Source organism: Miniopterus natalensis, chromosome 2, assembly GCF_054644295.1.
Source record: "Miniopterus natalensis isolate mMinNat1 chromosome 2, mMinNat1.hap1, whole genome shotgun sequence".
In the NCBI taxonomy this organism is placed as follows: domain Eukaryota; kingdom Metazoa; phylum Chordata; class Mammalia; order Chiroptera; family Miniopteridae; genus Miniopterus; species Miniopterus natalensis.
The window spans coordinates 20,977,469-20,990,201 of record NC_142082.1 but is presented as its reverse complement, the minus strand read 5'-3'; the positions used below and the strand labels follow the sequence as shown (position 1 = coordinate 20,990,201).

At 34.1% G+C, this 12,733-nt stretch overlaps 1 protein-coding gene across 1 annotated transcript in view; it reads right to left on the bottom strand.

The window, feature by feature from the left end:
* ADAM32 (ADAM metallopeptidase domain 32) overlaps window positions 1-12,733 on the bottom strand; it is a 119,834-nt gene that overhangs the window by 68,302 nt on the left and 38,799 nt on the right. The window contains exons 10-11 of the mRNA XM_087813622.1: window positions 11,954-12,035; window positions 5,448-5,584 (exon numbers count right to left, since the gene is read on the bottom strand). Of these exons, the coding sequence (XP_087669748.1) occupies window positions 5,448-5,584; window positions 11,954-12,035 (219 nt within the window). The remainder of the gene's footprint in view (window positions 1-5,447; window positions 5,585-11,953; window positions 12,036-12,733) is intronic.

Genomic DNA, 12,733 nt, shown 5'->3' with positions numbered 1-12,733 from the left:
TTATGACCCAGTGATTCTACTTCTGGGTATATATCCAAAGAAACCCAAAACACTAATAAGAAAACAATATGAATAAAATAATTCCATTTCTTTGAATAATTAATAACTCTATGCTCCTTCCAAATATTTTTGCCTTTATGTAAAATGATACAAGCAGGTACATAAGCAAACCTTGACCACAGTTCCTACATTAATGATATTGACATTTTCTATGCCTCTTTACTCCCTCCACTTCTTAACTCATTTGTGTGTGTAATATATATTGAGCGTAAGGGTTTAAAACATGGGCTACCCCATTTTTTAAAGTAGATATAAATTAAATCATCAAAATACAATATTAGAAGAATTACTGAAGTATAAGAATGAAGTTTGGAGATTCCAAGATGGCACCTAGTTGAGTAGAAGCTACACTGACACTCTCCCAGGACCAAACTGGAAGTACAAGTAAAATATAGAAAAACCATCCTGAATAATCAACTACAACTGAAGATGAGCTGAGAGCACACTCATAATCAAGGACTGAGAGTGGAGACCACAGAAAGACTGGTAGGAAGTGCAGAGGCACAAGAGGGCTGGCTGAACTCCCACAGGCAGCAGCTGAAGTCCCAGAGGGATATCTCAGCTGTAGGGGGTTCCCACTGAGAATTCTAGAATCTAAACCCCAAGATGGGCTTCCAGCTCAGAGCACCAGAACTGAGAATGATGCCCAAATAACATCTGGCTATGAAAAGCATAAGGGTTTCCGTCTGCCAGGGAGAGAGGGCTGGAAATGCAGGCACCCTCTTAAAAAGCCAACAACACACAAAGTTTGTGTGGAGCCACTCATCTTGGGCTCTGGTGGAGGAAGGGCAGAGTGGATTAGAGCTGTGTGAAGAGACTACAGGGATGCTGGCTTGGGGGATACAGCTCAGAGGGCAGCCATCAGGATTCCTGTGCTAAGTCTTTCCCCCATAAGGCAGAGGACATCTTTCTTAGGCAGATATTTGCCATCCAAGCAGGTTTTGCCTGGAGGGGAAGCAACTGCCCCACCATGTTTGGAAAACCTCTCGTCCCACCCTGTGGAGTTTCTACAGCCTGCGGCTTATAACAAGACGGAATTATAATCAGAGTCTGGGTGCTTTGAATCTTTGCCTGATTTGTTTCTGGACCCAGGGCTTTGAAAAGCAGACTTTGGTGCACATCTTGGTCCTGTCCAAACACACCCAGCCCCCAGCCCCAGCTCCAGCCCCAGCCCCAGGAGAGAAAGCCATGAGCTGTGTAGAAAACTTCAAACACGGTATTCAAGGCCAGTCACAAACAACATCTGACATTGGCCTGAACCAGAGACCATCCAAAATATTGGGAGTCCTAGCAGATGTACCTAATAAACAGAAACAAATTCAAATAGGCAGCCAAAGTGGGGAGACAAAAAAACAAGCCCCAAGTGAAAAAACAAAAGAATTCTCCAGAAGAAGAGCTAAATGAAATGGAGATATGCAATCTATCAGATACAGAGCTCAGAATGCTCATCATAAGGATGTGCAACAGCATGAGAAAATAACTAGAAACTATGAAGGAAATTAAGAATGACATAGTAGAAATTTAAAAAACACTGGAAGGAATAAACAGCAGATTAGGGGAAGCTGAGGATCAGATCAGCAAATTAGGAGACAGGGTAGGAAAAAATCAATCAATCAGAGAACCATAAAGAAAAAACAATTAAAAAAACAGGAGGACAGTTTAAGGGAGCTGTGGAACAACATGAAATGTGACAATATTCACATCACAGGAATGCCAGAAGAGGCTGAAAGTAAGCAAGGGTTAGAGAACCTGTTTGAGGAAATAATGGCAGGAAACTTCCCTAACCTAGTAAAGGAAAAAGTCACACAAGTTCAGGAGGTACACAGAGTCCCAAGCAAGAAAAACCCAAAGAGGCCCACACCCAGATACATCATAATTAAAATGCCAAAAATTCAAGACAGAGAGAGAATCTTAAAGACGGCAAGAGAAAAGCAATATGTTACCTACAAAGAAGCTCCCATAAGGTTGTCAGATGACTTTTCATCAGAAACTCTACAGGCCAAAATGGAATAGCATGAAGTATTCAAGGTAATGCAAAACAAGGATGTGAAACTAAGAATACTCTATCCAGCAAGGCTATCATTCAAAACAGATGGTGAAATAAAGAGTTTCCCAGAGAAAAAAAGGCTAAAGGAGTTTATTACCACCAAACCAGCATTGCAGGAAATGTTAAAGGGACTGCTGTAATAAGTTGAAATAGAGAGAATGAGAAACAGGGGTAAAAAAATAAAATGGCAATAGATAAGTATCTATCAATAATAACCTTAAATATAAATGGATTAAATATTCCAATCAAAGAGACACAGTAGCTGAATGGATAAGAAGACATAATCCAAATATATGCTTTCTACAAGACACCCATCTCAGAACAAAAGACTCACACAGGCTGAGAAAAAAGAAAGAAAAAAAACTTCTGGAGGACTTTAAAGGAGAAATTGACAACAATACAGTCATAGTAGGGGACTTTAACACCCCACGGACTTTACTGGATATATCTTCCAGATCAAAAAAATCACCAAGGAAACAGTGATTCTAAATGATACACTAGTCAGATGATTTATTTGACATTTACAGAACATTTCATCCCAAAGCTGCAGAATATGCATCCTCCTCAAGTGCACATGGGACATTCTCAAAGACAGACCACTTGTTAGGACACAAAAAAAGGCTCTACAAGTTCAAGAAGACTGAAATCACATCAAGCACCTTCTAGGACATTTACACCATGGAATACTATGCAGCTTTAAAAAAGAACGATCTCTTACACTATGAGACAGCATGGTGGAACTTGGAGAGAATTATGCAAAGTGAAATAAGCCAGTCAGAGAAAGACAATTATCACATGATCTACTCATATGTGCAATCTAATGAACAGCATAAACCGGTGAACAAAATAAATCCAGAGACACAGAAGCATGGAATAGACTGATGAATCTCAAAAGGAAGGCAGGGATGGGTGGATGGGTGGGTGGAGAGGGACTAACCTAAGAACTTATATGCATATACACATAACCCAGGGACACAGACAACAGTGGGGTAAAGGCCTGGGGGGAGGGTACAGTGAGGAGGAGATAAATGGGGGGAAAAGGAGGACATTTGTAATACTTTAAACAAGAAAGATAAATTTTTTTAAAAAAATGAAGTTTATACAAATACATATTAATGTTCTCGTGCTACTTGGTTTAAATTAATTCCAATATATTAACTGTTTTCTACCTGAAGTCAGTATGGAGTAACTAACAAAACTTTGAGTTGATTTACTTGTTGACTGGTACCCACCCTGTGACTTATGAGGCTTCTAGGCAAAGTGATCAAACTCTCTAAGTCTCAGTTTTCTCATCTACAACATAGGAATAATATCTGTCCTCCTCAGAAAGCTGTTGTGAGAATTAAGTAATATTAAATAAGCAAAGTGCCTAACTCAACTCCCAGGCTTATAGTAAGTGCCTAACAAATCACTAATGATATTACTTTATCACCTGAATTTTGGCCACTAATTAATTTTATACCCAATGTAGAGTCATTTAGTCTCTCTGTACTCCAGGTGATTTAAAAAAAAAAAACACAAAAAAACAAACACATAAAATGGAAATAACATTTGCCTTATTCACATGCCTTCTTTGAAAATTACGTAAAATAATTTGGGATGTACTGTGAAAATGCAGAAGATATATATACATATTTGTTAGATTTTGTAAAAGTTAAGATAACATTTGCCCTACACATATTACAAGAGTTTTGTACGAAATAAGAGAATATGTTTGAAAGCACTTTAAATATTATAAAGCTAATTACAAATATTATACATAGTACAAGTCTAAAGGTTTATTAACACAGATTCTAAAGCCAGAATGTCTGAATTAAAATCTCGGGTCTGCCACAAACTAGTTATCTCACCATGGATAATTATCCTCTTTATTTAACTCAGTTTTCATCTATAAAAATGGGAATAATAAAACCTGCCCTAAAGGGATGTTGTGAGAATCAAATGAGTAAACATATGTAGTGTTTGAGAGAGTTTCCAATACATAGTAAGTACAATGTAAAATACTGTTATTCTTATTATCATTAATACTACACTCTGAGAGACCTATGCAAAACATCCTGTCATAGCATATTGAGAATAGTTTCCAAATGAAAAATAGGCCAGAATAGTAATTCTCACATTGTTTATGTATCTATATAAGTTACATATCTAATTTAATAAGCATATTATCATAAATTTAATTAACTATATTTAATAAAGTACATTTTATATGTGTATAAATGTTTTTATATGTGTAATCCATTTAGAATTTGTAATATAAAATGTGTGTATATATAAATATGTATGTTTGAGTTTGAGCTATTTTTAGAATTCGAGAGTTAACCTTTATTTAGGTGGTGTATAGAAGAAACTATTAAAAGAGCATGTTTTCAAAAATTAATGTCTTATTTCTGCATTTGACTTTGGATTGTTCTTCAGTTATAAGTAGGTCTTAATTAGCATAGGCCCTTCACAAATTAAAAAAATAAAACCTGTAGAATACTAATGACACCCACTCTAGTCCTTGTCTGGTAAACTATCTGGGAACAATGGCAAATTTAGAAATCACTGTAACTAATCCATTCATACTGATAGCAATTAAGAGTTTAGAAAACACCTTCACATTTTATTGTTTTATTCTTGCCTCATGGTGTGAAATAAAATAGGCATAATCATTTCCATTATAAACATAAGCAAGATAACTCTAAACAAAGTGAACAGATCCAGAGACAGTAAAACATGCAAGACTGACATATTTCAGAGGAAAGTGGGGGAGGACGGGAAGAGATTAATCAAAGAACTGAGATGCATATATGCATAGCCCCTGGACAAATGATAGTGCGGGGAAGGCTTGGGGAAAGGGAGAGAGTGGGGTTGGTGGACATCTGTAATACTTTCAACAATAAAGATTAAATCTATTTAAAAAGAAAGGTGAAGTAATTTGTCCAAAGTCACACAAATATCATATATTTCATATGATCCTCCAACTAGGACTTATTCTAAGTTTTTCCACAACATTAAACTATTCTAAAAGCAAAACTAAAAATTCTGTCTAATAAAGGCCACTTGTTTAGCCTGCTGACATATTTTTAAATATCTTTATTAAGTGCTTTCAGAAAACACACAGCAGCCTAAGGAGAATCCCTTTGATAATGTAACTTGCAGGTTGGATTTGTTATCCTTGACTGCTCTTAATGGTACATCTCCCTCATACTTCTCTTACACTGAATATTTCCTGTTTATTTCATAGTACTTGGTCCATTTACAGCTAAATTGTGCTATAAGTAAACACTATGTCTGCACTTCAAATATTTAAAACAAAATAAACATAACAAATAAATCTTATTATTTAAAAACTTACATAGCTTCTGGATTCATCATACAAATGGCTCCTGAACACTGACATTTCTTTGGGTCATCATATGATATTCCCAGACTAAGCCCCAGCATCTGGGTGACAATTACTGAAAATGCCTCCAAAGTTATCTCCTTGAAATACTGTTAACAACAAAGAAAATTCAAAAGAAGGACAATTCATTGAAGGGTGGTAAAAGTAATATTCTTCTAATTCTGAACATCTTTTTTGTTCTATCAAATACTTAAGAATAGGCAAATACAGCTCCTTGGACAAGTGAGAAGCTGAAGCTCTTCTTATGAAATCTCATTGAGATATAAGCATACTGAGTCTTTATCAAGCTTTACCATAATTTAACATTTGAATAACATAAATAGCTACCATAAATAAATAAACGGGCTGTTTTTACATTAGATTTTATATTAGTATTTTGGCTATATGAACCAAGATCTTCAAGTTACCAAAATTCTTACAACAGCTCTCCTACACACTTAGAATAGTCCACACATTCCACCTCCCATTTCACATGTACCCATATAACAAAATCCTGAGTTTAAGTGTGCTTTCTGCCTCCTGATAGTATTCTCAATGACACAGTAATTTGTATCAAGGGAAACCACATTCTTAGATTAGGTTTTGCATATTTAACGGGTGCACAGATAACTTCCTTGTGTCCATCTTTTTGTTATCAATTCCGCTGGGTATAAGGTAAGTATTTCATGGTTTAACTTGTATTTCATATATTTTTTACAACTGAGCTATTCTTTTTTGTGAAGTGTTTATTCAAGTATCTTGTCCATTTTCTAATGCATTAGCATTTTTATTGACTTGTGGAAGCACTTTATATATTCTGTATATGAGTCACTATTAGTCATGCATTGCAATTAGTTTCCCTACTCTGTGGCTTGTCTTTTCACTCTCTTAATGTCTTTTCATGAACAAAATTTCCTTAAGTTGATGTGGTCCACTTCATCCAATGTTTCCTTTATGAGTAGAATTTTGTGTGTCCACTTGAATAAACCTTTCCCTATGCTCATAGTCATGAAGTTATGTTTCTTTTTTAACTTCCAAGGCTTTATTCTTTCATTTTACATATAGAGCTACAATCTACCTAAGTTTTATCTTTGAATAGCAGTGAAATTACATTTATGAAAAAGACATCCACTATAATCAGACTTTTTGGTGCTGAACACTTACTTCACAGTGCATACTGATGTCAAGTTATGTTGTACACCTGAAACATATATATAATGTAATATACCAATATGAGCTCAATTAAAAAGATCACCCACCAGCAAGAGCACCACAATCTTTGTAAAACACTGAGTACGTCCCTCTCATTTTTCTGTTTCTAAACCCTCGATTCTATTCCATTGGTCTATTTACTTGCCTACTGTCCTAAGCTTCAGGATAAGTCTTCCTATCAATGACAGTATGGCCTTCCGCTGTGATTTTCATCAAGATTATCTTAGTTATTGTTAACCCTGTATCACCCTAAAAACTGTAGTCTTAGCCTGTCAATTTTACACACTCGCACACCTGCTAGGATTTTTATTGGGGACTGCACTCACCCTGTAGATCAATTTGGGGATTACCTTTACAATATTGTCTGCCAGTCCAAGATCTTAGGCACCGTCTCTAATAACGTTTTATTTTCTCTGTATAGTCTTATACATTATTTGATAGCTTTTTATTCTTAAATTTCTTTATTTTTATGCTATTTTTAAAGTTTTAATGTCTGTTCATTGCCAGTACATAGAAATACATTTCGTCTTGTTTAACTCCATTTACACTGTTCCAAATCATATATTATCATGTATATATAATTTAATGTAATGTTAGATGTGGCTACAAAGAAGTTCTAAAATCTTAGTGATTTAATATACTCATATAAAGCCCAGTGTAGAGGTTCCTGGTTCCACAACCAGGTAACCTTACATATGTTCATGCAGAAATAATTACTTCTTGTGCTCCTGTCCTTATTTATGCCTTTTCCATTAAGCTTACCAGGGGAAAGGCTCACACAAGATTTAACTGCTACAACCAAGAAGTGACAAGCATTACTCCTATTGATGTTATATGGCTCCATCTAGATATAAGGAGGTCTGAGAAATATGGTCCATGAATTGGCACACGCTTTCCAGCCACAGCTATAGACTATGTTATCAAACAGCCACCTATAACACATTATTGTCACTTATTTTAATTTAATCTTGTACCTATTTTAAACTCATCAGACACAACTATCAATTCTTGCAGGCCATGTTCAAACAATTATTATTTTTTATTACTCTTCATTCCCTTTGACTCTCAGATCTCCCATTTGGGATCACTTTCCTTTTTCCTGAAGTATATTATTATTATTATTTTTTAAATATATCTTTATTGATTTCAGAGAGAGGAACAGAGAGGGAGAGAGAGAAAGAAACACCAATGATGAGAGAGTCACTGATCGGCTGCAGCCTGCAACCTGGGCATGTGCCCTGACCAGGAATCGAACCCTGATCGCCTGGATCCTAGGTCAATGCTTTAACCACTAAGCCACGCCCAGCCGGGCCTGAAGTATATTTATAATTTTCCTTAGTGATACTAGACTGTTGGCAAAGCAGTGGAGGCAAAGAAACAAATAGAAAAAAATTGAAAATATGGTGATAACATTAATTCCAAAAATATCAATAAGCAAAAGAATGTGCATAATTTAAATTGGAATAATTAAAACACATATATTTTCATATTGGATAGAAAAAACTGATCCAGTTCTATTCTGTTTACAATAAATACTCCTAAACTGCTAGGATTTGATGTAGCTGCATGAGGCAGAAAATTCAAAATAATAATGACTTAGAATAGAAAGATATTTCTCACACACATAAAAACAGCTTCTGGTTTTCAGGGATCTGGGCTCCTTCTAGCTTCCTATTCCATCCTGCCTAAATAAAGCACTTGTCTTCACTTTTTTTTTTTTCCACTGGTTATATCTATTTTATTTTATTTTTTAAATTTATTGGGGTGACAATAGTTAATATATGAACATATAAGTTTCACGTATGGGTTTCTATGTTAAAAGATCTGTATATTGCTCTGGGTGCTCACTACCCAGTCATATCTTCTCCTGTCAACATATATTAAGACCCCATTCACCCCAGCCCCCTTCACATGGCTTTTTACTTTTAAATATGTCTTTATAGATTTCAGAGAGACGAAGGGAGAGGAAGAGAGAGATAAAAACATCAATGATGAGGGAGTCATTGATTGGCTCCCTCCTGCACATCCCCTACTGGGTGTCGAACCCAAAACCCAGGCATGTGCCCAGGCCAGGAATCGAACCACCATCTACTGGATCATAGGTTGATGCTCAACCTATGCTGAGCCATGCTGACCGGGTTCACATGGAATCTTAAACAGCACATTCAAAAAACGCCACAATGAAGAATGGGTAGCATTCCTTTAAAGAAGCTTCCTGGAAGTTCCAAATGTTATTTCTGCTTATATCACATTGGATGAAACTTAGAAAAAAAATAGCTAAAAAATAGCTAAGAAATGAAGGCTGCTATATGAGCAGGAGTATTGCCTATCTAAAAACTGAGGTTCTAGTTCTTGGTTTCTGTTTTCACAGAAAAAGACCATATGGAGATTGGACAAGGTATGTATAGGGATGTTTATTAAATGTCATATGTAATGGCAAAAATAAAAACCACCAAATATTCACGAAAAGCATAAAGGTAACAGTGTGGCATATTTATACAATAAAATATCACACACAAATGCAAAAAAATTAGACAATGCATTTTGACTATAGTAAAACTACTGTGATACTTCAATGATAGATGTATGTCACTATCCATTTGTCAAAACTCATACAATGTACACCACCAAGAGTGACCAAAGGTAAACTATGGACTTTGGGTGATTGTGTCAGTGTGTTCATCATTTATGACAAATGTTCCACTATGGCATGGACTGTTAATAATGAGGGAGGATATGGAAAAATCTCTGTACTTTCCTCTCAATTTTGCTGTGAATCTAAAATTTCTATTAAAAAATAAAGTTTTACACAACATTGAGGGGATGAGGGTACTGTGTTTCCCTATTATTATGTATCTTAAATGCTTATCTCCAGTCTGAAATTATTTCTCCTTTCCTTGGATTCCTACATATTTTTATCTGCACCAACAAGTAATCTGTATACTTTCTTCTTTTTATTACAAAAATGTGGAAGCCATTTATCCATGCCATTAAATCCCTACTAGGCTTAGGGGTCCTTAACTAATGACAAGAATGATGATGATAATGATGATGATAAAAAGAACTAACATTTATTGTGCTATTACTATGTACCATGCTTTACTGGGCTTCAATGATTTATAATCAAGTAATCACACTGCATATTCATCTTTGTATGTTCATTAGGCCTAACACCACTTGGACCAAAATTATTGGTGAAATAAAAAATAAATAAATAAAGTTATTTTAAAATTAACCAAAAGTTCATGTGCCAGATGAATAAATCTCAAAATTATAAGTGGAACCCAAAAATTTTAATTGCAGACTGACACACTGTGATACAATTTATATTATGTTTAAAGCATAAAAACAATTCTTGTTTAGAGAAATGCTCAATTGTGGTAAAAGCACGAGAGCTGTTAAAGAAATGTAAAGGTTTTGTAAAAGTATAACATGAAAGCTTTGTGAAAGAATAATTCCTTGAATTCATCTCCTCCAATTACTCTATCCTACACCCAGCCTCAGCCACTCATTCCAATAGTTTACACCCTAAGCCCTGTCACCAGATCTTTATCAATAACTGTGACCGCTGCATCATCTCTATAAAGTGCATACTACATCCTGACCACATAATTTCATTCCTGATCACTCCTCTAGCATCTCAACTCCAACAATCGTGTACCCACCAGCACATCCAAACCATGGTTCGTTCCTGAATCTTTACTGCTCCAAACTTCCTTACTGACTTCTCTCCTTCCATAACCAGTTCAAATTCTCCTACAAACACCCTCAAGTTACCCTGCTGTCCTTGCACTTCAAAATGACTTGACAGAAACACAATACATCAATCTTCAAACTGCTAAGATAGAAAGATGTGAAAACTAGGGTTTTATACCTACCTAAATTATCAATCAAATGTGGTGGGAAAGCAAAAGTATTTTCATTAGTAAAATAACTCAATGATTGGCATTTATACACAGTATTTAAAAAAACTCAAGAGTTATTCCAGAAAAATAGCTAACAGTTCCAAGAAGAGGAAGAGGAGGTTTAATTTTCTGTGGCAGTTGGTTTTGTCCATAGAAGACAGAAAAAAATGAAGCAGCTCTGTTACACCCTGATACCTGAAAGATCTCCCTCTGTCAAAGCTCTTTATAAGCATAATAATATATTTCTTGATTCAATAGTTAATATTATTTATATATTCAAAATAATGTAAAATCTTATTAGTTTATTTATTAAATAAACCTGTTATAATAACATACAAAAGTGCTACAGAACTATAAATTTCATAAACCTAGACAATGGATATGAGAAGTGTACAGCTATTTTACATCTCTTATTTTTCATAGCGCATAATGAATGGACACTGTCTAAGGTAAATAGGTACTATTTAAATAATGAAATATAAATAATAAAAATATAAAGATTAAAATTTATCATATATAAAATGCATTAAACAATATGGATGTATACAAATAATATGTAATGTTTCAATAATTACTATATTTTAATTATTATATCTATTTTAAGAATTATTATAAATATTAAAATAATAAGTATACATATGTAATAGAGAGAATGGGCAAAATATGTATAGTGATAGCTTCCTGAACCGAAAGAAGCCAGATTACATGAATTTCCTTTTATGTTTCCATATTTACTTTAAAAGGTGGACGTGAATAAAAATTGTTTTTTAACTTAAAAATATATACACTACTTCAACTTGTATTTTAAAAGAATGAACAGGATAAGTGGCTCAACTAACTACTTCACCTTTCAAAGATGCATCTAAATTATACCAATAATTTATATATATATAAAATATTTAAGTACTATAAAGATTTAAAATGCACATAAAAGTTTCCTTTAAATACTGTTTGAGATATTTTTTTAAATTTTTATTATCCTTTTTATCATTTGTTTTGATTTTGAAGCTATTTTATCTGTGAGACTATTTCTCCAACTTTATGTCTACAAACAAAATTCTATTTGGGTTACAGAAATTTCTTTACAGAAAATTTTTTGTGACACAATATTCTATATGTTAAAGAATTCAGGTGCATTTGATATTTTTATTCAACTTTAACTTCCAAATAACTGCAACAAGACACGTGTTCTACAGAATACTCTTCCTTCTATACACATCAAATTTTCTTTTACACTTCACATTTTTAACACTAATTGAAAATAAATGCAATTTCTAAATGTAAATATAAATGTAAACTATATAAAATAATGCTATAGTGTTGGGAAATTTTAAAATATATAATTTTAAAATAAGTACATACCAAAGCAATCCCCGTAGAATAATGAGTAACACACATCTTTCCAGGAAACGTTGCTCCCACATAATCTGGATAATCTCTATAGCTAAATAAAATAAGAATATATTTATAATTCGTTCCAATGAACAATTCCAATGTGAAAATTCCTGCAAATAATTTGTCTGTAGTTCATAAATTCCTAGTCTGAAGCAAATTGAGGTACAATCTTTCCATGCATCCTAATTGTTTCAAATTAGGGAGGTTTTCTTAAATGAAATTAAGCACTCTGGATTTCTAAAACATATCCAATGAATCCATGTTTTGTTGGTTTCCTTTACTGTTCTCATCACATTTGGTTAAGGCTACCGAAGCCTTTAACCAAACATTTTGATCATATGCATTTTGCTGAGTGACAATAAAACTATGTATGGATTGCAAATATTCACTGTCATGTAGAAAAGCCCATCAGTTTCTCATAGGAAATAACGTTCTAGTTCTACAACTTAATATTATTATTTCTGCTTTGAGTAAGAGCCCATGTAACTTCTTTTTTAATAATAGCAGTATTTTCAGGGATCTACATAAAATATTCCATTTAATACTCAGATAAGCCAGTGAAATATATATTATTTTTATCCCCATTGAAGAAAATGGGGATATTACCATTTATGCTAAGTATGGTAATATTCCCAAGGTAGCACCAATGATAAGTGCCACTAAAGGATTGGAACTTGGACAAACTGAATCCAGAGCCATACTCTCAACCACAAAGGTGTACATGCTCCAAACATAAATTATGTCATC